Raw genomic sequence first — 26,929 nt, forward strand, 5'->3', positions numbered from 1 at the left:
TTATATATTTATATCAGTGTTTACAATTAGGTCAATATTTTCGTATTGTTTTGAAAATTCTTTTATACGCAAATGAGTGTCATAGTTACTCATATGATGACAGAAAACAGTAATATATTGGGGAAATTTAAAATTTAAACAACACATGTTATGAGCAGCATATTTAAATGGTCCAATTAAACGACAATGATGGCTAACTTTTTTCAAATTTTCATCGTACCAATTATCTGGAATTAATCCTTTGATAATGTTGTGATTATCCTCATATGAAGTTTGCTCAGAAGTATGACGAATACTTTAGAATTTGTGTGTAATTTTTGCTTTTCTATAATTAATGTCACGAGTTTTTAAAGCCAAATTGCCCTATATATTCTTTCAACTTTTTGAGTTATTCGAATCATTTTGTTGAAACGTTCGGTAAATCTTCCTTAGCTATCGCTCCATAACATATAGGTTTGAGCATTTTTTTTATTTGTTTCATTTCAAACAAGATATAATTTAAAATCACTGGAATATGCTTCTTACTTTTAGTGGTTATTGATTTTCTAAAAGTATTATTATAAGTTGGAGTTTCTATAAAATATTTTCAAAATTCAAAACGTTCCTCTATAGTCTGTTCTCAACATAGGGAATTCTTCCTTTATTATACCTTGGGCAAGTTCAAATTCCAACAGCCTCTTTACTGGTTTGTTAAAACCATTCTGTGTGGTTAGCCCTCACCGTATGGTATTCCATTTATGTTATACCTAGTGCTAGTAATAGTATATACAGCTTAAGCATTGGTTCGTTAAAACGTTTCTCTGCGCTCTTTCCTCACTATATGTCATTCCGTCTATATTATACCTTGGGCAAGTTTTAATATCTACAACCTCACCATTGGTTCGTTAAAACGTTTCTGTGCGGTCTTTCCTCACTGTATGTCATTCCGTCTATATTATACCTTGGGCAAGTTTTAATATCTACAACCTCACCATTGGTTCGTTAAAACGTTTCTGTGCGGTCTTTCCTCACTGTATGTCATTCCGTCTATATTATACCTTGGGCAAGTTTTAATATCTACAACCTCACCATTGGTTCATTAAAACGTTTCTGTGCGGTCTTTCCTCACTATATGTCATTCCGTCTATATTATACCTTTGGGCAAGTTTTAATATCTACAACCTCACCATTGGTTCATTAAAACGTTTCTGTGCGGTCTTTCCTCACTATATGTCATTCCGTCTATATTATACCTTGGGCAAGTTTTAATATCTACAACCTCACCATTGGTTCATTAAAACGTTTCTGTGCGGTCTTTCCTCACTATATGTCATTCCGTCTATATTATACCTTGGGCAAGTTTTAATATCTACAACCTCACCATTGGTTCATTAAAACGTTTCTGTGCGGTCTTTCCTCACTATATGTCATTCCGTCTATATTATACCTTGAGCAAGTTTTAATATCTACAACCTCACCATTGGTTCATTAAAACGTTTCTGTGCGGTCTTTCCTCACTATATGTCATTCCGTCTATATTATACCTTGGGCAAGTTTTAATATCTACAACCTTACCATTGGTTCGTTAAAACGTTTCTGTGTGGTCTTTCCCGTCTATATGACATTTCTCCTATATTATACCCTGGGTTAGTCATAACATCTACAGTCTTTTCACCGGTTTCTTATGAAGGTTCTAGTGTCTCTGTATAGTTTTTATGATTAATTGTATAATTGTAAGGCAATATTTTTAAGTTATTTGACATGCTTTACTTAAGATTAGTCATAAGGCTTAAATTTTCTCCGTTGGCTTGTTTAAGACGTTTAATAGGTATTGATCTGTTTCACCCGATTACGTCCTGTATTTTAATAATGTAATACTTATATATTGTTTTATAGGTTTCACGTAGGTTACGGTATTACAATGCTTTGTGTTAATTTCCTTACAGTTTAATTGCTTTATTTTTGTTTCTGTTCCCTTGGTGGAATAAATTAAATGTTTTACTTTTGTTTAAATCATAACGAAATGTGTGATGGAATTATGTGTGCAATTATCTCGTGAGCATGTGACCTCCATATCATTCATCACACAACTATTTATACCTTTTTTCATTGATTACAAGGGCCACTGCAGCGCTACTTCTACAGGGGCGTCATTGTACAAAATGCTAGGTTCATTTAAAGTATCACTAAATACATGTTGGCGATTTATACGTAAATAACTTAATACATTTTTGTCAATGCAGCCTAGATCAATTGATTAAATTCAATCAATAATCAAATACCTGAACATCGCATTGCACTTCAAATTGTATAAATATTTTGTTTTTACGTGGTATAAATATAGCTTTAATTAAATTTTACAAGATTAATAAACACTTTTCATAAAACTGTGCCCCGCAACCCAGAGAGCACTAACGGGGACAGATTCAGGAATAGGTTTACAGGTATAACTAGAAACAAAATCAGTTCCTATGACAGCATCGATTTGTCGATTGGTGGTGAGGGTTGGATGTCAATATGTACTTGAGGTGGGAGCTCCTTGAATTACGTCGAGGATAAAATAAAAGGGAGCTGCCTGAAATGTGAGACTAGTCGATTCCTCGGCCGCTTCCCGCCAACCTTTCCTACTGCTCTCCCTTCGTCAATGCTTTCAACATTATTATACGAGTGAAATGTATTGGTCCTGCATGTTCCATAACCCTATATTTGCATGCATCTCAAAATTACCTTCACATAACGCTGTTCCTAGTGTTTTTCAACACTAATGGATAAATTATTGTATTATGACTTTGTTCATTTCTTCATTTTTACTAAAATGAAGCGCTTTTTCACTTTTGAGGAATTCAGTTTAAATCATCGCCAATTATGTTTACGAAATAGGTACAAAACTTTTCGCGTCCAATAAAATCAATTAGAAATATAATACAATAATACAATAATTTCAATTAATATTTAATTGTATTAAAGAGCCTTAACACAAGGGTAATAATAATAAATTTCAATAAATAATATTATCACCAATATTTTTTTTGTATTTCAAAATATGATATTAAATTGATAAAATTTAGCATTGTTTCTTGTAAAAACACACAGCAAACTCGTTTATTATATTCAGTTACCTCTGTAATAAAACATTCATATTTTGTCGAATAGAATTAATGTTGAAATCTATTCCTTTCAGGTATTTTTTTTCATCCATTCGTTTTTGTGTGTGTCGTGTTAATTTCTTTCTAAATTATTCTTTCAGATTGTATATGTCAGTTTAACTTTTTATAATAACAAAGTATTATATTATATAAATTTCACTACAGTCCTCTGGCTTGGAATATAGCATTAGTTTTTATTTATATTTAAGTCAACTATGGAAGTTAATAAGCGTGAATCTTTAATTTGTCTAGCTAATAAATGTATTATTGAATTTTTTCTCGGACATTAACAAAATGATCAGTTAATACTAATAACCGTTGGTTATAATTCGTTTTGCTACGCATTAACTAATAGACTATACTAACTGATTTTCATACACATGGCTCTGTTTTATAGTCTGAAGTTAAGTGGGCGTGGTTGCATGTTTTACAGAACCAAGAGCAACCAGAGATGGATGAAACTGAGGACCACTGTGCAGCTGTCAGGAGCCATCTCCTCAACCATCCAGAAGACCAAACCACCATTGAAAAGGGAAGATTCCTTTCTGAAGAGGTTCTCTACTCGACAGGTCCCAGAAACTCAGGTATCATATTTAGTATTCTGTTGTTTATAAAATTGATGTGTATGTTTTATTGTCCTTTGCAGTATTTCGCGATCAAATATCCAAAAGAAGTCAAATATTCAAATGATGTAATCTGCTTCTTAGTAACGTAAGGTGTAATTTTAACCCCAGTTCTCCCAACTCAGATATTAATTGTATTTCTTTCAATAAAAATTACAAAAAATTTAAGAGACGTTTCAATACCCATAATTATTTTCCAAAATGGGTCCTTTAAAAATAATTTATTAACAAAATCTGACCTACTTCTACAGAGTGTTCAGTAAAACTGTTCCAATACTTTGGGATTTTGTTCTACACATGAAAATGAGCAAAGATGTTCGTATGAAGGTATGTCCTAAAACCTTTTGTTTTACATCTATCTATTTTGTGTTTAAGTTGAAAAATAAATCATCAAAATATCTCAAAACCTACTAACTTCCGCCATTTTCAAACGGGTAAAAGTATTATTAATATTTTATTTTCAAAAAGGCCTACTAAAGGCAACAATTTTCAAGGTAAATAACTTTATCTCAACTGGTTCAAAAGATATAGTTTTTATTAAAAAACGCATACAGCCAGATAGACGTAAAACTAAAGGTTTTAGGACATACCTTCATATGAACCTTTTTGCACATTTTTATGTGTAAAACAAAATCCCAGAGTATTCGAGCACTTTTACTGAACAACCTGTATAATTTTGAAAACCGCATGGTATTCTAACATTTCATTCTAAAAAACATCATAGTGAATCAATGATATTCGGGCATTAAAACGTCGAATAAATAAATTGTTACTATAATACCAAAAGAACTACGAGTAACGTTGTTTTTGATTATTCCGAGCTCTGTTAGTTTCAGTTTGTCTAATGGAGGAGAGTAACAGAAAATCTATTTCAGGAAACGATGGACACCGGCGACGACGGGGAAGGAGGGTCAGGCACGCAAGGATGTGGCAGCGAATACGCGAGGAGGAAAAAAACGTCGCCGGAAATTGAAGAAGCACCCGCGAACTGTAGTGAATCCGGACGAGAACTTTTACTTCTACTGGTTGATGTTAGTGACTATTTGTGTGTTATACAACTTGTGGACGTTAATCGTTCGTCAGAGTTTCCCGGAGTTGCAGGAGATCGCGAACCACTACTGGTTCGGGTGTGACCTGTTCACGGACGTAGTATTTCTGTTAGACGTCGTGGTACAGTTCCGCACTGGATACTTGGAGCAGGGCCTCATGGTCTACAACTCCAAGAAGCTCGCCGGCCACTACATCAGGTCGAGAGCGTTTCTCCTCGACCTAGTCGCTCTGATGCCCCTGGACCTCCTTCAGTTCAACGTTGGGGTCAACCCGATCCTCAGATTCCCTAGGTTCCTAAAGGTACGGTACTTTAACTGAACTAGCTACTCGGTTATTGTTAGTATATTTGGAACCATCCTAAATTAAAACAAAGGATCTTCTTGGTTAGCTCACACCAAACCACTCATTGTTCTATAGGTATGTATACATTGTTATATTTGATTACTCTTACCAGAATTTGAAATCGGAAACTCTAGAATTTAATTCTGTTACGACCCCGCATTAGTATATGAGATATGATGTGAATGTTAACCGACCCCTAGTTTTATACGGAAATGTACATTATATTTCAGAAGAATATAAAACCTTATTAATAATAAATACAGTGTCATTCATTTCGCAAGGTGTGGAGCGGAAAAATTAGTTACACGCGCGCGCGCGCGCGCACACACACACACACACACACACACACACACACACACACACACACACACACACACACACACACACACACACACACACACACACAATATAAATTGGTGGCGTAAGGTTAGCACTTAAATATTTAAAAATATTGTGAAGAGTATTTTTCTTGCAAATATTCTTCTATTAATATTATAAATATTACACTATACCAATCGATTTAGTTTACTACTTTAACTTAGGGCAGGAAGCTGAGAAACTACAGTTAGTCCTAACACGACAAAGGCTTGCTTCCGGAGTGACAGGATATTCACGATGGGTAATGTTAGGGTAAGGACTATATATTAGTCACGTCATCTTCGAAGAAGGGTCTATCCAGAAAAAAGACCTAGGGGACAACATTCCCTCATGTCCAGGCCGGCAACAGCTTTAACTAAGCACTGCAGCAAATTCGATCAGTCCCCTGGTTTAGGAGATAAAATCGAAAGCCTTTTAATACTCAGTAAAAGTTAAACCGTTTCGCAAGAATTTAAAACAATCGATTTCAGTCAAGAATTTTTTTTATTCGAATCAACTGTGTGCCTAATTCGTTTTGTACAGTCAAAAAAGAACTTTCAGTAGGCATACATAGGTAAAAGTCTACATTTTATTTTTTATTTCAAGGTTTTATAACAATTGTACTCCTAGTTTTGTGAGTGAACCAGCCTGTTCAGCAAAACGTGGTTTTTTATTGAGCTTACTGTCATTCCAAGTCCTCGGCTTCCGGCTCGTTTTTCAAAACTTCTTAGCTCCCATGCTCTTACAGATCTATATCATGACATACACCATTTTAAAATTCTTTAATTTAAAAGGTTTTAAAAGGATAATATTTCATAGAGAATAAAGAAAACAAGAAAAAATAAGAGAACTTGAATCAAACATGCCGAAACTGCTTGGAATCCAGGACGATATGTATTTTCTTTCTTTTTCGTGAACTAATTTTACTCACACCTGACGAAGAGGAAAGAGTTCAATATTCAAAACGTTATTTACCCATTTTGATATTATCCCATCTTAAAATTCTCACACCACGCTGAGGTCAGTCTGAGTCCGATTAAAACTCGATAGATTTTATATTTATCAATTTTTTCAGGTACAGGAGTATTTTTTTAATTCCGTACTTTTCATATATATTTTGTACGTATTTTCTACACTGAAGTACGGGAAGAATACATGTAGAGAAAACGATATATTTCGATATTATTACTGTAGTATCAGGACGAAATTGGAGTTTATTTTTTTATCCAGATAAATAAAGGTTTAAATACTTAGAAAAGGCTAGAATTTCAAAATTTGATACATTATTTTTAATAAAAAATCCTCTTATGTGTATTTTTAGAGATAAGATATAATTTCATTTATTGAGCTGAAATATGTGCCATTGTGTAAATTTAAATTTAGTAATGTATCGTATCAGTTACGTATTGGCGCTATTATCCATCAAAATACCGTTGTATATTTTTATGTAAATCACTGCCCAATTAAAAATGTCCCAAGCAGTTTTGATGTCCCGTAGTAGGGAATTGTGACGGGATATATCGGCATCCGACCGCAGCTTCCAATCTCAGGATGTCACCAACTGTCACCATCACCCACCATCGCCGATCCTGTCTTTATCCTATTGTTGCTTTGGGTCTCCCACCTCTCGTCACATCCTCAGAACATTCGGTTAATTAGCACATTTCATTCTTCCAAGGTTAATATTTCATGGCTTGAAAATTATAGTCGACCGTCTATTTTGCTTAGCATGTACTCGAATAATAATAATAAGGGCGTTGATATTTTCTGAGAGATTAAACGTTGCACAAATAGGCGATTCCAACCAGGTTAGCAATTTTCTCGCTACCACTTTACATTTAATTTAATACACACATATAACATATGTAAAATTGTTATTTGTATCCCAATATCACATAGTTTGTTTTAGTGATTTCATAGTTTCACTAAAATATTTTTTCATTGTAAAAATATTATTTGACGTTAGTGAGGAGCATTGTGATGTCCTATGTAGTGTAAGTGTATTCAGGATAAGATAAGACTATTTTCCTAATTGCATCCTTACCACCCCCGCCGGAAAGAGGTGAGTAATATATTGCTGGAAAGTCTGAATGCGAAATTTTTTATTTTAAACTATTGAAATGTATTGTATGATATTCTTTTGTGTGACTCAATAAATCGTTTGTGTTTGTACTCTGGTGGGTTCAATATTTTGATTGTGAGGAAGAATTAGAGAAATGAGGAAATAAAAGAAAGGAAAGAGGGTACCCGATGATCAACAAGACATTGCGGTTAGACTAAGGAAGATATAGGAAATACTAGCAAAAAGGAATAAAAGGATAATGTGCCTGGGCAATACTAAAGCAGGGGTCGTAGCGCGATGTATTGGGCAACGTGGAACTTACTTCGTATTTTTATGATGGCTGATGATATTTTTATTTAGAAAGCAACATTTATTTTAAGAGGAACCATGACTTTTCCCATCTTTAAAGTTGATCATACTAAATTTACTACACCCGTATATAAAACTAGATATATATGTACTCGCTTTTTGCTACACTACTCATTAACAGTAGTTACGCATCGAGCTTGCCAGCATTATTTATGTACCTAACATTCAACATGATCAATCCTGTGATCTACTTGATTTCTTACTAGCAAAAGGGAAATGATCTTGTTGTATTCATATCAATTTGCAATATTCTACATATTTAGCATTTATTTCTTTCAAACAGTAGTTACGCATCGAGCTTGCCAGCATTATGTATGTACCTAACATTCAACATGATCAATCCTGTGATCTACTTGATTTCTTACTAGCAAAAGGGAAATGATCTTGTTGTATTCATATCAATTTGCAATATTCTACATATTTAGCATTTATTTCTTTCAAACAGTAGTTACGCATCGAGCTTGCCAGCATTATGTATGTACCTAACATTCAACATGATCAATCCTGTGATCTACTTGATTTCTTACTAGCAAAAGGGAAATGATCTTGTTGTATTCATATCAATTTGCAATATTCTACATATTTAGCATTTATTTCTTTCAAACAGTAGTTACGCATCGAGCTTGCCAGCATTATGTATGTACCTAACATTCAACATGATCAATCCTGTGATCTACTTGATTTCTTACTAGCAAAAGGGAAATGATCTTGTTGTATTCATATCAATTTGCAATATTCTACATATTTAGCATTTATTTCTTTCAAACAGTAGTTACGCATCGAGCTTGCCAGCATTATGTATGTACCTAACATTCAACATGATCAATCCTGTGATCTACTTGATTTCTTTACTAGCAAAAGGGAAATGATCTTGTTGTATTCATATCAATTTGCAATATTCTACATATTTAGCATTTATTTCTTTCAAACAGTAGTTACGCATCGAGCTTGCCAGCATTATGTATGTACCTAACATTCAACATGATCAATCCTGTGATCTACTTGATTTCTTACTAGCAAAAGGGAAATGATCTTGTTGTATTCATATCAATTTGCAATATTCTACATATTTAGCATTTATTTCTTTCAAACAGTAGTTACGCATCGAGCTTGCCAGCATTATGTATGTACCTAACATTCAACATGATCAATCCTGTGATCTACTTGATTTCTTACTAGCAAAAGGGAAATGATCTTGTTGTATTCATATCAATTTGCAATATTCTACATATTTAGCATTTATTTCTTTCAAACAGTAGTTACGCATCGAGCTTGCCAGCATTATGTATGTACCTAACATTCAACATGATCAATCCTGTGATCTACTTGATTTCTTACTAGCAAAAGGGAAATGATCTTGTTGTATTCATATCAATTTGCAATATTCTACATATTTAGCATTTATTTCTTTCAAACAGTAGTTACGCATCGAGCTTGCCAGCATTATGTATGTACCTAACATTCAACATGATCAATCCTGTGATCTACTTGATTTCTTCTAGCAAAAGGGAAATGATCTTGTTGTATTCATATCAATTTTGCAATATTCTACATATTTAGCATTTATTTCTTTCAAACAGTATACGCATCGATGTTAAGTTTTGTACCAAAAATGTTCAATTATGAAATCTATAGCATATTAGCATTTAAGTTTAAATAGTATATCCGTAAAATGTATCCAAAGTAACGGAATGACATTGTCTACCAAAAATGTTCAATTATGAAATCTATAGCATATTAGCATTTAAGTTTAAATAGTATATCCGTAAAATGTATCCAAAGTAACGGAATGACATTGTCTACCATATGTTCAATTTGAAATCTATAGCAATATTAGCATTTAAGTTTTAGTATATCCGTAAAATGTATCGCAAAGTAACGGAATGTTAAGTTTTGTAAAAATGTTCAATTATGAAATCTATAGCATATTAGCATTTAAGTTTAAATAGTATATCCGTAAAATGTATCCAAAGTAACGGAATGACATTGTCTACCAAAAATGTTCAGTTACTTGTTATCATATATTTAATTTTAACCGCAGAATGTACTTAAACTCAAAATCCATAGTAAAAAATAGTGAAACTCATGTTGGTGTTACATATCAGGCAAATCTATATTCTGTATTTAATTAACTTATTAATTCTTTTTGGTTGCACGTGTATCTGGATAATCCCTAAATTCAATATCTATCAAGCTAAAGGAGCAATATTTTTATGTTTTACATGTTAATTATTCTGCAATATTATTGTCTTTAGTTATTTAAATATATTCTCTGTCTCAATTTTGAACTCAGTAGTGAACATCTGGTCAAGTTAACCCTTGCCATCCCACGTTATCCTACTTTCTTGAATTACAATTCTCTTGGTCGGTTTTTCCTTAGGTCTACTTATTTACTTAACCCTTGAACAGCATCAAACAGAGCAAAGTCTTGTCCCTTTCTTCTCTAATCAGTATAAACCCTTGATATTAAATGCTCGCACGATATCCCAAGAACTAATTTAACTGTGAAATGAAATTTTTGCATGTTACTTATTCCCAAAATAATAAAACGTATATTCTTATCAATAATTGTTGATAAAAAAGTCGTAAAATTTTATATTTTGTGTTAAAGCTCGAGAATTAAATAAACAACGTTTTACATTTATCTCTTGTGGCAAACCTTATCTTAGAAGTCAATTCGACTCCAAATTCTCTTCATCCCCGAATTTGGCAATAACCCCACTTAGGGGCCTGGCGAGCCTAAGGCGAGTTTCCATAATAACTGTGAATAATTTTCAATATTTGTTGTACCCTTAATACTTTATTTTATTTCTATCATTGGAAAAACAAATTTATTAAAAGAAAATGTATCGACTCAATTTAAAAAACTCCTTTTCGACAGCATTCACATTATATGTTAATTGGCATTATGGGTTCCTTGCTTATGTCATAATTTATCCATCCAAACTGTATTCTTCACATAACATTCCAAGCAATGTGGGAATCTTTTGGATTTTGGTAATGGATAGAAACCTTTTGACCATTACCATGTTGTACTTTTAGTTACAAGCGCCCATGATATTTGCGAATTGCATACCCTCCTTGATCAGCTGATATAATATTAGAATAACAACCAATCCTTAGCCTACGAGCTTGCCACTACCACCAATCCCTATAAAAGGTCACAATTAACGTATACCGTTAACTGTACGTGTATTTGGTCCTATCTATAAAATAGTAATAGTAAATCTTTATTTATCAACAATTTTTACAATTGCATAGAAACACCAGTTATTACAGATGGATCGCACAGAATTTGTACAAATATTTAAAAATAACACAATGAGACTAAAACTTAATGAGATCAGAAATTAGGAAAATGAAAGAAGTTTAATTGGTTCACAAACATTGATCTTGTTTTACGCTATAATTTATCAAATAATTATGAATAAACGGTTATGAATAAATGAATAATGGTAGTAATTAATAATGACCGAACTTGATATGGCTCCTTTGTTTGAGGGTTGTGTTAATTGTGAATTTAAATGTGAATAAGACATTTGACATGGTTACGTTTAAGTGATATAATTGAAACACGACGCGAAATTTCGAGAACTATTTATGTTAATTTAAACAATACACAATTAAATTAGAACTCGTGGAAAAGACCAAATAACCATTTTAAAATGAAAATAAATATCATTTTAATATGATGAAGTGAAAATCAGTCAGCATGTCATCATAGACGTTACCAACCACTAAGTTGACACAACTGGTATTAATTGGCCTTCAATTATGATTTTTCACTTTTTTACAGGAATCGCATTACTCACAAGTATATCGTTCAATGTGTGTGTAGTGTGGTTTTTATAAAAAGGGACGGATACCGTATTATTAAAAGAGTCTAAACATAGTGTGTGTATACAGGTTTTAGGTATATCAGAACAATATAAGTTAGAGTAAATTAAAATTACGTAGTGTTAGTACTGTACCTCAATAGTAACAAGACAGACATTTCTTGACGTATTAGTGGATGGTAATGCTCTGGTGCTCACCGCCTCATAGTTGCTGAGTTCCAGTCATATTCACTCAGCACAATAGAAACAAGACAGACATTTATTGACGTATTAGTGGATGGCAATGCTCTAGTGCTCACCGCCTCATAGTTGCTGAGTTCCAGTCATATTCACTCAGCACAATAGAAACAAGACAGACATTTATTGACGTATTAGTGGATGGCAATGCTCTAGTGCTCACCGCCTCATAGTTGCTGAGTTCCAGTCATATTCACTCAGCACAATAGAAACAAGACAGACATTTATTGGCGTATAAGTGGATGGCAATGCTCTAGTGCTCACCGCCTCATAGTTGCTGAGTTCCAGTCATATTCACTCAGCAAAATAGAAACAAGACAAACATTTATTGACGTATTAGTGGATGGCAATGCTCTAGTGCTCACCGCCTCATAGTTGCTGAGTTCCAGTCATATTCACTCAGCACAATAGAAACAAGACAGACATTTCTTGACGTATTAGTGGATGGTAATGCTCTGGTGCTCACCGCCTCATAGTTGCTGAGTTCCAGTCATATTCACTCAGCACAATAGAAACAAGACAGACATTTATTGACGTATTAGTGGATGGCAATGCTCTGGTGCTCATCGCCTCATAGTTGCTGAGTTCCAGTCATATTCACTCAGCACAATAGAAACAAGACAGACATTTCTTGACGTATTAGTGGATGGCAATGCTCTAGTGCTCACCGCCTCATAGTTGCTGAGTTCCAGTCATATTCACTCAGCATAATAGAAACAAGACAGACATTTATTGACGTATTAGTGGATGGCAATGCTCTAGTGCTCACCGCCTCATAGTTGCTGAGTTCCAGTCATATTCACTCAGCACAATAGAAACAAGACAGACATTTATTGACGTATTAGTGGATGGAAATGCTCTAGTGCTCACCGCCTCATAGTTGCTGAGTTCCAGTCATATTCACTCAGCACAATAGAAACAAGACAGACATTTCTTGACGTATTAGTGGATGGCAATGCTCTGGTGCTCATCGCCTCATAGTTGCTGAGTTCCAGTCATATTCACTCAGCACAATAGAAACAAGACAGACATTTATTGACCTATTAGTGGATGGTAATGCTCTAGTGCTCACCGCCTCATAGTTGCTGAGTTCCAGTCATATTCACTCAGCACAATAGAAACAAGACAGACATTTCTTGACGTATTAGTGGATGGTAATGCTCTAGTGCTCACCGCCTCATTGTTGCTGAGCTCCAGTCATATTCACTCAGCACAATAGAAACAAGACAGACATTTATTGACGTATTAGAGGATGGTAATGCTCTGATGCTCACCACCTCATAGTTGCTGAGTTCGAGTCATATTCACTCAGCACAGTGGTAGCAAGAAAACACTTTTGTTAGTGTATTAGTGGATGGTAATGTACCGTATGACGATAACACATGGGGGTGGTGACTTCTGAGGTCGTAGTAATAAATACTAGAAATACAAAGTTTACTTATAAGTTCAGTTTAATTACGAAAACTTAAAAAGCACCACTTTTAGATGGTAAAGGAAAAGTTATGTAATGCCACGTTGTTGCCAATTAGAATATAATAACTAAAAGGTATATCTTTCTAGATGGGTCTAAAATATCCAATGTGTTCTATTGAATTATGCGTACGACGTTTTACTTTACAAAACAATAATATTTCACTTCCCTTCGCAATAGGTAGACTCACGACCCGGATGTCGGCGTCTTGGCACGAGACATTGAAGCTGTAGTCTAAGAATGGTTATTTCTAGAAGAGGAGTAGAGTTGGGAAGTGGATACATCAGCTACGTAAACTCGCCCTAAAACAAATTCGCGAACGGTATTAGCCATTTAATGATACAAATTACTATTTATAAAACCAACGTGCTCGTCGCCATAAGGACGACGCCACAACCTTTTATCTATCTCCATCAAGCAAAATAAAAGATCTTCAAGGTAAAGTTACTTTACTAATCACATCTTTACTTTACGTTACATTCATTTTATACGTTTGGCATCAAAGGGCTAATTTAATAATACGAAAAGATAAATTTACTTACGGACAAAGCGCGCGAGGTCTAATCGGTTACGTAGTTGGGCTGCTACAAAGGGTTAGAAGAAAAAAATTCATACGCGTGCCAATTAGGTAGTTACTCCGCCCAATAATTTAGTTCCGGAACATTGGATGTAAAATAATATTATATTATACTGGCTGATTAGGTTGCGAAATTTACATTGTATGAAATTTAATTAACTAATTTACGGTACAGAATATCCCCCCTCTTTTGATTTCGCAACCTAATTAGTCGCTTTACTTTAAACATATTCTAAATAACAAACTTAATTCAACCTTTTATTCATTACATAAATTCAAATTCAACCATAACAATACAATAGCGCGGGGTTTCAAAAGTTTCCTATCAAATCCGCTAGATCGCATGCCAATGCAGTTCTATGACTGCTCGCTTAGGGACCAAAAATAGAAAATCAATTTAGGGCAAACTATTTTCATGCAGTGCACGTTGCAGCGTTTTAGAATTTGCGGGTCGTTGCAAGAATAAGGGCATTTAAGGCGATTAAATCGTAAAACAAGTGTAGTGTAGTGTTTTTTTTATATAGGCGCCACATTCATACTTCTTTTTTGCATTCATACCAGTGTTTTGTGTATAGTGTTTTGCCATTAAATACCCTGAGACTTGCGGACAAGTTACCAATATGGATCGAATACTTTGGATATGAACGTCCCCCCACGAGAAGCTAAGTCTCTCACATTTCTTATTAATACTCATCACTCACTCTATATATACATATTTACATACAACATCCTATACATCTTACATCTACATGAATTTTAACACTTCAAAATATATCCACAAAATTCAAACTTCAATATTTTGTAATACATACAACAAAAGACAGACACAACTTTTTCATATTTGTTTCCTATATTACAAACAGTCAGGATCAACTTTGTCTCATTTCTTTATACTAAGTCTATTTACAAATTCTTTTTTCTTATATTTTATTTCCCTTGACACATTCGTTAAGAATTCACCAAACAGTTAACTTCCTGGATTTATCTTATCTTTTTAATTTGGCAGCAAGTGGTTCCTTAAGCTAGGGATGCTACAAAGTTTTTTTTATCTACAGAACAGGTCTTAATTTGGTTTCAGATCTACAATATGAACTTTTTTTACATTCAAAACATTTTCAGTGTGTTGTACAATACAAGTTACAGGGCTTAAAAAATATAGAATTCTATAAAATTCCTACATATTTTGGTGCTAATTTTGCACAAAACTTTTTCTACCTTTTTGCTTAATAGTGGGTTCTAATCCATACTAAGGAATGCAACTTAAAGGGATGTTTTACATTTTGCTCTGAGTACTTTGTCTATTACTGTTATGTGCCTATACTCCTTTTTACACTTCACCACAGCTCTCTTTAAATTGTTTACAACAGTTTCCTTGGACAAATTCTCACCAATTAGATTCATTTAGCTTCCATAAATTAGATAAAGCATTATTACAGGAATGATTAAACATTAAATCAAAGGCAGCAAAACCTGTGCTTTCATTATGGGCGGTGTTTAAACTTAATTGTATATAGCCTAGGTGTCATTATCCCAATTACTATGACAGTTGTGATAGAAACTACGTAATAATGTAGATATGTTTCTAATATGCCTTTCTGATTGGTTTCCATTAGCCCTGTAAGGCGCTAGTCTACGGTGTTCAATAAAAATTCTTAAATAAGAAACTTCTTAAAATGCAGTGATGTAAAAATATGCAGCATTGTCTGACACTATTATTTTCTCATTACAATTGAATTTGAAATAACATGAATCTCCATCAAGATCTAAAAGTAATTTGCTATTAGTTATAAATGGGTTTCCCAATACAATGTCCCATTTTAAATTATCCAATACATAAATTTTACTTTCCAACAAAATTTAGAAATTTTTTATCTTAGCATAACAGTAACCAAAACATTTTATTTCAGTGTTATTTGCAGCAAACATTCATCATCTCTGAACTTCATTAATTTAGAAACATTTTTATTCAACATTAGGCTATCATAAAATTCTTTACTAATTATATCTCTTGTAGCACCAGTATCTAATAAGCAGTTTTTTTTTTACATTTTTACCCACTATAGCTTCAATTAAAAGGCATATTGTTACACTGTCTAACATTTAGTCTTAAATTAGGTTTTCTATAGTTTAATTTACTCCAATTTTTAATTACCTTACCATAGACTCTCATAAAATAGTGTTTTTCTTTTCTTACTGTACTTACTATTTATAAAATTATTATTCTTAAACGTATGAAACCGGGAGGGATATTTTTAGGTGTTGTGTGTAATACCACTCCCCTATCAACTAGTTTTTTTGGATTCCTAAAACAATTTTTTGCTAAGTGACCAGGCCTATTACAATTGAAACACAACTTTGGGTTTTGACAGTAGGCCTACTTTTTCTAAGTTCAACATGTGGTGGATACATGTTGTTAACATATGTCTTACTTAAATTGTCCCTTAAGTTATCATTAAAGGTTATATTGTTACTAGCTATACACAATTTTTTTCCAAATCTGTAAAAACAAATGGGATTGTTTTTCAAAAAATTAACTTATTTCTATCTGTAGGCTTAATACACCTCTTTTTTTTACAAGTTACCAACAAGTCCTGTTCACTTATGTTACACAATAAAACTTGACTGAGCTCTTTGATGTCATAGATGTATTCATACAGTGGCTCATCAAACCTTTGTGGCCTATAAAACTAAATCTAGTCTCAGTCTTTCAATTAGGCCTACAGGGATAAAAGCACTAATTAATTCCCTGTGTAGAGAGTTGACATTTGGCATGACAGACTTACACTGTATTATTTTTGGCTAAAAGTGGACCTTTTGCATAACATGGTAACAATGCTAAAATTTCATTTTCTGATAGGCTAGTTTCACATTTTAGTTTTAACAAAGTTTTCAAAAAGTTTATTAGCTCAGGTACTACTAAGCCATTTGTCGTAAAATTTTGTAAAAAACATTCTCAGGCAACAAATTGTTAATAACACTTATTTAAACCAGACATAGGTTAAATCATTGTTTGCATTATAAAGACTATATAATTGTTTGACATTATAAATAGCATTATAGGCAAAGTGGGGACCTTTTCCCATTGGTAGCAATGTGAATTTCTTGATTGGCTAGTTTCACTAGAAATTCATCATGTTTTTAATTTTCATTTGTTGGCTTCTAACACTTTAAGCTAACACTGTAGGTAGCAAGTTTTAACTAGATAACATAGTTCCCTCACTAAAAGCCTACATGAAAGTTTCACTATGTACAGAACTTGGTTTCTAGCTGGTTGTCCTAATAAATAAACGGTTTATTAAATGTTTACACTTTTCTTGGAATTTGGTGATTTCTAAAAGTGTGAACTAGCACTGTTCAATTACTGCACCCAGTCTAATAATATCACTTTTTCACTGAGAAGTTTTACTTCCTGATGTGGTCTATTTTTTAATAGGCTACTAGGAGTAGGTAAAATAATTGTTCTTCTCAAACACTGTCTTCTAAGGACTTTCTGAGTTCATTTACTGTACTGTCACTATTTAATTTAATACCTCTAGATATCAGTTCAAATACCAAACTCATCTTTAGACAAATATTCTATATTTAATGGCAGGCATTGTGGCGTTTTCATCACTCAGTTTCACCCAGTTGATGGCAGAGTAGGCACATCAATAGCAGATTAGCGCAATAATAATTGTACCGTTATGACGATAACACATGGGGGTGGTGACTTCTGAGGTCGTAGTAATAAATACTAGAAATACAAAGTTTACTTATAAGTTCAGTTTAATTACGAAAACTTAAAAGCAACTTTTAGATGGTTAAAGGAAAAGTTATGTAATGCCACGTTTTGTTGCCAATTAGAATATAATAACTAAAAATATATCTTCTAGGTGGGTCTAAAATATCCAATGTTCTATTGAATTATGCGTACGACGTTTTACTTTTACAAAACAATAATATTTCACTTCCCTTCGCAATAGGTAGACTCACGACCGGATGTCGGCGTCTTGGCACGAGACATTGAAGCTGTAGTCTAAGAATGGTTATTTCTAGAAGAGAGGAGTAGAGTTGGGGAAAGTGTAGCCATCTATTCAAAACAACACGTGAGATACATCAGCTACGTAAACTCGCCTAAAAACAAAATCGCGACGGTATTAGCCATTTAATGATACAAATTACTATTTATAACAACGTGCTCGTCGCCATAAGGACGACGCCACAACCTTTTTATCTATCTCCATCAAGCAAATAAAAGATCTTCAAGGGTAAGTTACTTTACTAATCACATCTTTACTTTACGTTTACATTCATTTATACGTTTGGCATCAAAGGGCTAATTTAATAATACGAAAAGATAAATTTTACTTACGGACAAAGCGCGCGAGGTCTAATCGGTACGTATTGGGCTGCTACAAAGGGTTAGAAGAAAAAATTCATACGCGTGCATACTAGCTATTATTCATACGCGTGCCAATTAGTAGTTACTCCGCCAATAATTTAGTTCCGGAACATTGGATGTAAAATAATATTATATTATACTGGCTGATTAGGTTGCGAAATTTACATTGTATGAAAATTTAATTAACTAATTTACGGTACAGTAATGCTCTGGTGCTCACCACTTCATAGTTGTTGAGTTCGAGTCATAATCATTCAGTACCATTGTAGTAAAGCAGATATTTCTTGGCGTTGTAGTATAGAGAAAGCTCTATCTATAATAACAGTTAATGTTGCTTAGTTTAAAAAAACAAGTCCATTTTACACAATATACTATGTTAACATTGTCAAGAGCTATAAATTGTATTGAACTCATATGTACTAATGTAAACATGCGCATGTTTATCTATACAGGTTTATAGAGCATACGACTACTACTACATGGTAGAATCACGCACAGTGTACCCGAACCTATGGCGTGTCATGAACCTGATCCACATCCTGTTAATCCTGGCGCACTGGTTCGGCTGTTTCTACTACCTGCTGTCCGAGGCCGAGGGTTTCCAGGGCGACTGGGTCTACCCGTACCGCCCTGGAGACTATGCCACTCTTACCCGCAAGTATCTGGGCTCTCTGTACTGGTCGACCCTCACTCTTACCACTATAGGAGATCTTCCTACTCCGGAAACCAACGCAGAGTAAGTGCTTCTTACGATAATATATCCGCTCTGACTTATCGGGTCACACCAATTCGAAACATTATTTCACATAACTACATACTTTTTACTTATATCATAGTTATGGTATTATCTTATCTTAAGGAAGTTAACACATATGGTTTAAGTTTGCTATTGTAGTATAGTTGCCTAATTTAAACCAAACAATATAAAAAATACACATTTATTCTTCATTTGTAACGTTCACTATCATTCTTATACATTGAATTATTCGTTAGCCTCCATAATAATTTACATAAATTCACAATCGTGTTAAAACGGAAAACGAAAGCATGTTTAAAGTTCAAAATACACATAAATTTGTTGTAAAATTCGACATTATATTATTTAGACTTATTAAGATTTATATGATAAGTTATTCATTAATTAGTTAAAATTATTCACGCAAACAAATTGCAAGAAGTCTTGAGTTCTTATTTTCAATAATTATATTATATCACACTAATATATACAGAGTGAGTTTTATGTCCCGGCACACCTGGATATAATTTAAACGGCACGAGATATCTATGTGAAACCTTGACCCTACCTATTATAACATATTTTTTTAATTTTTCAAGTTGTTGAAAATTTTCCCCCCCCTTTTCTAAAGGGGAGTAAAGGGGGGCAACTAAAAATTTTCAAATACAAACCCCTATCATGTCTGAAGTTTTTACACACGTCTAGCACACTGTCAAACAGCCGAAGGTGAACAGTTTGAACACCTGCTACATTAAAACTGGTAACTGTTTTTAGAATTTGCGTTAGTGTTGACTCATGTTACGATAAACAGGACGAGACAGTTACTGATTTTATTATTGTAAATTTGTCATAAAATCAGTTAAAATAAACGTAGAGACCTCTAGTTTGGATTATTGAATTTATTTTTTTATTCCCTTTAAAATGAGCGGTCACATGATAGGGGTTTGTATTTGAAAATTTTTAGTTGCCACCCTTTACCCCCCTTTAGAGGGAAAAATTTTCAACAACTTAAAAAAAACACGTTGTAATAGGTAGGTTCAAGGTTTCACATAGATATCTCGTGCCGTTTAAATTATATCCAGGTGTGCTGAGACATAAAACTCACTCTGTATATATTAGTGTGATATAATATAATTATTGAAAATAATATATATATATATAAAATACTTAAATATATCAGACTACATTGTGCTTCAATGTATGATGCTGGAAGAAATAGAACGATATTTTATCTTGAACTAGGCGAATATATTACCTAAGCGTGATGGAGACAGGTGATTACAAGATACACACACACTAAATACAAGCGATTGTATATTCTTCATATATTAATATTCCTTTTTTATTATTTTCTAAAACTTGTTGGGATTTAACTACAAATACCTCTGTAAGTAATAGATTATTGCTTGCTGGACCTGTGCAGGTTTTAGCTAGCCTGAAACGGGCATTAGGGAATAATTACTTAAGTAGTAAATGTAATAAATATGCAATATAGGATTAGAGTTATCAATATATTTAAAATGCACTGGCTAAAGAAGCTTTAAAATAATTATTATTTAAGTGGAAACAGTTGGATGTTGAATGTTCATTTTTTGCTATAAAATACTTTTTTAACTTTTACCGCCAATTTAGACCAAATTATGGGCGTATTAGTTACAAGCATTTTTTAATCGATCATTAAGAGTAAGCGTAAAAATACAAATAATTTTGTGGTAATTAGGAATTTGGCAAAGAGGAGAAGATAGGTGATGCGTTGAATGATTATTTCCTAGACTTTAAAGTAAGCTGGGCTTCTGAGCGTATGGCGAAGACATGTTTGGCCTGCTGTCCGTGTGCGGAGTTAACTCAGACTCATAATAATTGAGTTAAAAATTACAGATCTTATCAATTGGTTTTAAACATTACTCTGTCAACTAGACTTGTTCAGATTACTATAATTAGTATTAAATCAAATTTACCGTTACTAACTTGTATATTAGGACTGACGCATATCCTGAGTTACTTAAAACTTCAGTAGAAATTTCAATTTGCAGGTCGGGAATCCAAAAGTACTCAATCATTATAGACCAATTATGTTATGAAATACAATGTCAAAAATATTTGAAATCTGTATAAAGGCTCAGTTAATGACATTTGTCACTATACGTTACATAATATCGCCTAATTAATACGTATTTATAAATACAGGTTCACGGACTGGAAATTAAAGACATAATAAAGAAATAGTTACTAACATTTACATGAGTCACCGTTGAGGTGTATCTTTGTCTTGCGGATTCAGACATTTGACTCTACAAACTGGAGATGTAAGGAGTGAGAGGGGTATCTTTGAGTTGTTTCAGACATTTTTTTTAACAGAGAGCAGACTGTTAGGGTCATTACGAGTCATAACCGTAATGATTCCTCAAGGATAAGTTTTTTGTTAAAATGTATTTGTATTGCATATTAATAATCTGCTCGCTTTGTAATTAAATTCTTGTATATTTGCTTTATCTAATGATATCTCATGAATCTACTATGACAGTGTGAACTATAAACGTAATATGCATTTGACTCTTATATGTGTTATATTGTTAAAGTTAATAAGTTTTTGGTAAATTTCAAAGATTGATGATTTTTCGTATAAGCCATAAACAGTTGAGTTTTTCAAACTGAAACTGTAAAACACTTCTATACATCGCCTCTGACTTGTGCTAGGGGACTCGTATTGTTTACTAAATAAAGACTATCAGACGGATAAATTGTAATCTGTATTACATGGGAAAATACTTAACTCCACTGGAGTTACTACTACATTACATGTCAACGATGGAATATACAACGAGTAATGGCCTCAATCGTTGGGGAGATACTATTGATACTTCTACGAATCTTATCGCTATTGCAGGAAAACTTGCTCTGTGCACAGCAGATCGCGAGGGAAAATACAAACCTTCAGCCCTATTGTTTAAATATTATGATAATTAGAAATATTTATAAAAGTCCCTTCAATTTTTTACAACTAAATATTTTCATACATTTAAACATATTTTATTAAAAAGTTAGTGGACGTCATGGTGCTGCTTTTTACTCTGTAACAAAAGAAATAAGCAAGAGATAAGGTTTTTAAGTTGCACACAAATATACAGTAAATATTAACAACATATAAATATTGCAATGAACATTAAAATTTAATTTCATACTTATTTTTAGTTTTAAAACTTTTAAGATAGGTCAATGTATGTTAAGAATATGTTAAGAAAAACAGAAATGTTTGCTTTTGTTCTATTGCAAGGTGATAGTTTTTATTTTGTAGTTTAATTCGTATACTGCAGATGTCATACAATTTTACTAAAAAATGTTATTAAGTTGGTGAAAATAACGTAGAAAAAAATTTTTGGCTGAAATATAATTTTTCTTTATTTTATGATTGAAATATACATGTTTTTACTCTTTGATCGATGTACATATTTATATATCATTTTATATTATTCTTATAATGTGGTATCGAAGGAAGAACACTGACAAGAATTATTTTTTTCTGTATCGTAGTATAAGTTTATTTATTAATTTCCAGCCACGCGTATTTTTGTTTACTTTGCTGGTGATATTATTATTGCAATAACTTATGGTAATTTAAATAGATTATTTAAACTTGAACTTGGGTATGATAGTTAGTTACTAGCTACAAAGTATACATTCGCGTAATTGTGGCAATTGCTTAATAAGTAAAAATACCTCATACGCCCGATTTTGACAATTAGTGCTCGGCATACACCTGGATGATCGTGGCAGATTGTTATTAGATACACAAACTACGCCCAGGCGATTGTTGCAGGTAGTTACTAGATACACATCCTACGCTCAGGCGATTGTTGCAGGTGGTTACTAGTTACACAACATACACCCGGGTGATTGTTGCAGGTTGTTATTAGGTACACATCCTACGCCCAGGCGATTGTTGCAGGTGGTTACTAGGTACACATCCTACACTCAGGCGATTGTTGCAGGTGGTTACTAGGTACACATCCTACGCCCGGGTGATTGTTGCAGGTGGTTACTAGTTACACAACATACGCCCGGGTGATTGTTGCAGGTGGTTACTAGGTACACATCCTACGCCCGGGTGATCGTGGCAGATTGTTATTAGGTACACATCCTACGCTCAGGCGATTGTTGCAGGTGGTTACTAGGTACACATCCTACGCCCGGGTGATCGTGGCAGATTGTTATTAGGTACACAACCTACGCCCAGGTGATTGTTGCAGGTGGTTACTAGGTACACATCCTACACTCAGGCGATTGTTGCAGGTGGTTACTAGGTACACATCCTACGCCCGGTGATCGTGTCAGATTGTTATTAGGTACACAACCTACGCCCAGGCGATTGTTGCAGGTGGTTACTAGGTACACATCCTACACTCAGGCGATTGTTGCAGGTGGTTACTAGGTACACATCCTACGCCCGGGTGATTGTTGCAGGTGGTTACTAGTTACACAACATACGCCCGGGTGATTGTTGCAGGTGGTTACTAGGTACACAACCAACGCCCGGGTGACTGTTGCAGGTGGGTACTAGGTACACAACCAACGCCCGGGTGATTGTTTCAGGTGGTTACTAGGTACATATCCTACGCTCAGGCGATTGTTGCAGGAGGTTCTAGATACACAGTCTATACCCGAGTTATTGTGGGTGGTTACTAGCTACACTGCATACACTAATTTCTCCCAGAGGGTAATATTTTATTATGAGTCAGTTGGACAGCGACTACGGGGTTACTCGGGCTGAGTATGTCATAACTTCTACTTATATGTGTCATGTTCCCTCCACGGGATCCTGCTTTGTTTCCATTCCAGATGAGAGCCTTCACTTTTGTACTTTACCTGGTACCCTTGGCTAAACCTCGCATTCTTTTTTGAACATCACGCTTTCCAGTGGTCTCTTCCCTGTTTATATATCAATCCCTCTTTAATTCTTCACTCCCTTCCTTACTAATTTTCCCTATTTCCTTCCTAACAGATGTTATATTAAGTTTGATTTACACCACGGAGCATGGCCTTGGGAGTGCCCAATGTCCAGGGGGAAACCTCGGAACTCTCCTGGGAGTAAACTGTGTGAATTCGTTCTATCGATGGGTAGCTTAAGTAGTGGCAGCCACCTCGGTTCTTGATCAGGAAGATTGACATGAACGCAGAGGTAGGATTCTGCATTGCTACGGGGCACCCTCTGGCTTGGCATTCCAGGATGGGTAAAACGGAGACCAGACCTCAGTGAACTGAGGTAGGACATTTTGTGTCCGAGGGTACTCCCGTTCCTGGTTACTCCTGTCTGTCTCTTATCATCTTAAAGTGGAGAAAATTGAAGTGAGACAGTTTGCTCATATATCGCATATCACACCACACCAGCAAGACATAAATCCCCTAAGAGGCAGTCATCTTAAGGACTTATGCGGACCTGCTAAAGCAGATACGGGGAAGAGTAAAAAAAACCTGATGACTCTGGCACAGTTTCACAACGGTCGAAGAGGTTAAGGTGCTTTCGGTGCTTCGGTTTCGGCCACCTCCAGTTGGACTGCAGAGTGCTCGATAGAATAGGTCAAGGTCTCTGGTTTAGTGTAGGGAGACGGGTCACACGCGGAGTAACTGTAAGGCGGATGCCCTGTGTTGTCTCTGAATGTATTTCCTGAAAATATGAAACGATTTCATGGCACGAGGACCTGTTCTGTCTTCCGACGGGCTCTGGACAAAGCCAATAAAATCGCAAAAGGATTAAAGGAAATACCACTGAAGCAGATTTGTGGAGATCTTCTTCTCGCAGCTTCTTCGGGAACACAAACAATATGCTCATCCCAGGTCAGTCCTCTATCAAGGCACACTCTGAGAAACTTTGTGAAGTTTGTTTCCTCTAAAAGAACTTCATCCATAAAGACAGTAGGCTACAATACATCTTCAAACGGTCGAAGTCAGATATTGATGACAGATTTTGACTGGTTAGTCTTAAAATTCGTATCAGCGTATTACTGAATGCAGGAATTCAACTCCATGAACTATGATATTTTAAGATCTATTGTTGACTTGCTCTGAATTAGTTTTTCATGCTGAATAATTAAATACAGTTTACGTACATAAATCATAAATAGACGAGGTTTAAGGATAGAACCCTGTAGACACCATGGGCTATTTTAATTTTTTTAAGATAATGTTTATCTTATGTTAATCTTAAATGTCTCGATCTTTAAGATTAAAATTGAGCCATAAATTTGAGACACCTCGAACCCGACATTCTTCTAACTGGTGCAACATTGTCTCATGATGCAAGCATTCAAAAGTTTTGGAAAGGTCTAGAAATATGCTCAGAAAATGTTCTCGCCCTTCCAGTACATAGAAAATATTTTCATCACATCAATTCTAGATTTGTTTCTCTTGAATCCGAAAAGTTCGAGATCCAAATTTTTGTTATTTTCTGGAAAGGTTACAAGTTTTTCATAGAAAACCTTTCTAAACATTTTACTAAAACCCGGAAGAATTGAGATTGGACGATAATTGCTTTTAATGGAAGGATCGCCTTTAAAATCGGAATTTGCTTCTTCAAGAGGGATGGGAAAGATGCTGTTTCAAATGACAAGTTGATTGATTGTCCGAGAGGTCTCAATATGTGCCTGAAATAGCAATTGAGTAGTAACACTGACATTCCCTTGTTATCTCTTGTCTGTGAAAGACATATGCGACCGCACCCATTGGGGCAAAATCCATAGTTGCAGTCTTTTCATCATTAGATTTGAGCCTTTTGAAGTTCAAATTCAATGAAGCCACTGAAGCAAAGCATTTGTTAAATTAATATGCCACTTGTTCTTCAATAATTTTGATCTCAATTTAGAGTGAGATCGGTTTAGGATTTTTATTTAAATGGACTTCTCAAGTAAACTCATTAATAATTTCCCATGCGGTTTTGGAAACAGTTTTAGAGATACCCACGGCTACTGTATCATGGGTTTTAGCAACTCTAATAACTTTCCATCAGATCCTACGGTATTTTCTGAACCAGGTTTTTAAAGTTCCCATTTAGGGATTTATTAAATATTTCTTACTTGTTATAGCAACAATATATTGCGATAAACATAAAGTTATAAGTAGCAGAAACAAATTCAGAAAAAAACGAATACGTAAAAGATTTTCAAATCACAAACAGTTATTATTTTATATTTTGACATAAAAACTATTAAAACACTGTCACATAATTACAGAGTTTTAAATACTTGTACAGAACTAAACGCCCAGTGAAAGAATATAACTTTTGAAAATATCAAACTATTTCAATTTCAGCCGAAGATTCTTCTCGCCAACGATTTTCCGACGATCCCGATAGCTTATGAAGCGTAAGATGAACGGTCGGTGCTTCACGGTGCCATCAGGTTATGACTTTATGCCGGCCAGATGTGAGCTGCAGATGTTAACCTCTGAGAGTGAACACCGAGCTTCTCCTCGCAGATTTCAATATCTAGTCCATTTATGTCCTCTGCCGCTGTCTCAAGAATCCCAAACACTCCAAGGCAGGGACCAACGCTGTTTCTGCTCCAGGTCGTCTTGGTTAGCGATGCCGTGTCCTCTGCAGCTGTATCGAGAATCCCAAACTCTCCATGACAGGGACCAACGCTGATACTACTGCAGGTCGTCTTAGTTAGCGATGCCGTGTCCTCTGCAGCTGTATCGAGAATCCCAAACTCTCCATGACAGGGACCAACGCTGATACTACTGCAGGTCGTCTTAGTTAGCGATGCAGTGTC

At 34.5% G+C, this 26,929-nt stretch overlaps 1 protein-coding gene across 1 annotated transcript in view; it reads left to right on the forward strand.

The window, feature by feature from the left end:
* The window catches only part of LOC124369348, a 170,568-nt gene that overhangs the window by 16,426 nt on the left and 127,213 nt on the right, over positions 1–26,929 (forward strand). Inside the window, 5 exon segments of the mRNA XM_046827325.1 lie at positions 3,523–3,709; positions 4,624–4,698; positions 4,700–5,098; positions 18,883–19,166; positions 23,757–23,880. Coding sequence (XP_046683281.1) covers positions 3,523–3,709; positions 4,624–4,698; positions 4,700–5,098; positions 18,883–19,166; positions 23,757–23,880 — 1,069 coding nt within the window.

The sequence above is a fragment of the Homalodisca vitripennis genome, chromosome X (assembly GCF_021130785.1).
Source record: "Homalodisca vitripennis isolate AUS2020 chromosome X, UT_GWSS_2.1, whole genome shotgun sequence".
In the NCBI taxonomy this organism is placed as follows: Eukaryota; Metazoa; Arthropoda; class Insecta; order Hemiptera; family Cicadellidae; genus Homalodisca; species Homalodisca vitripennis.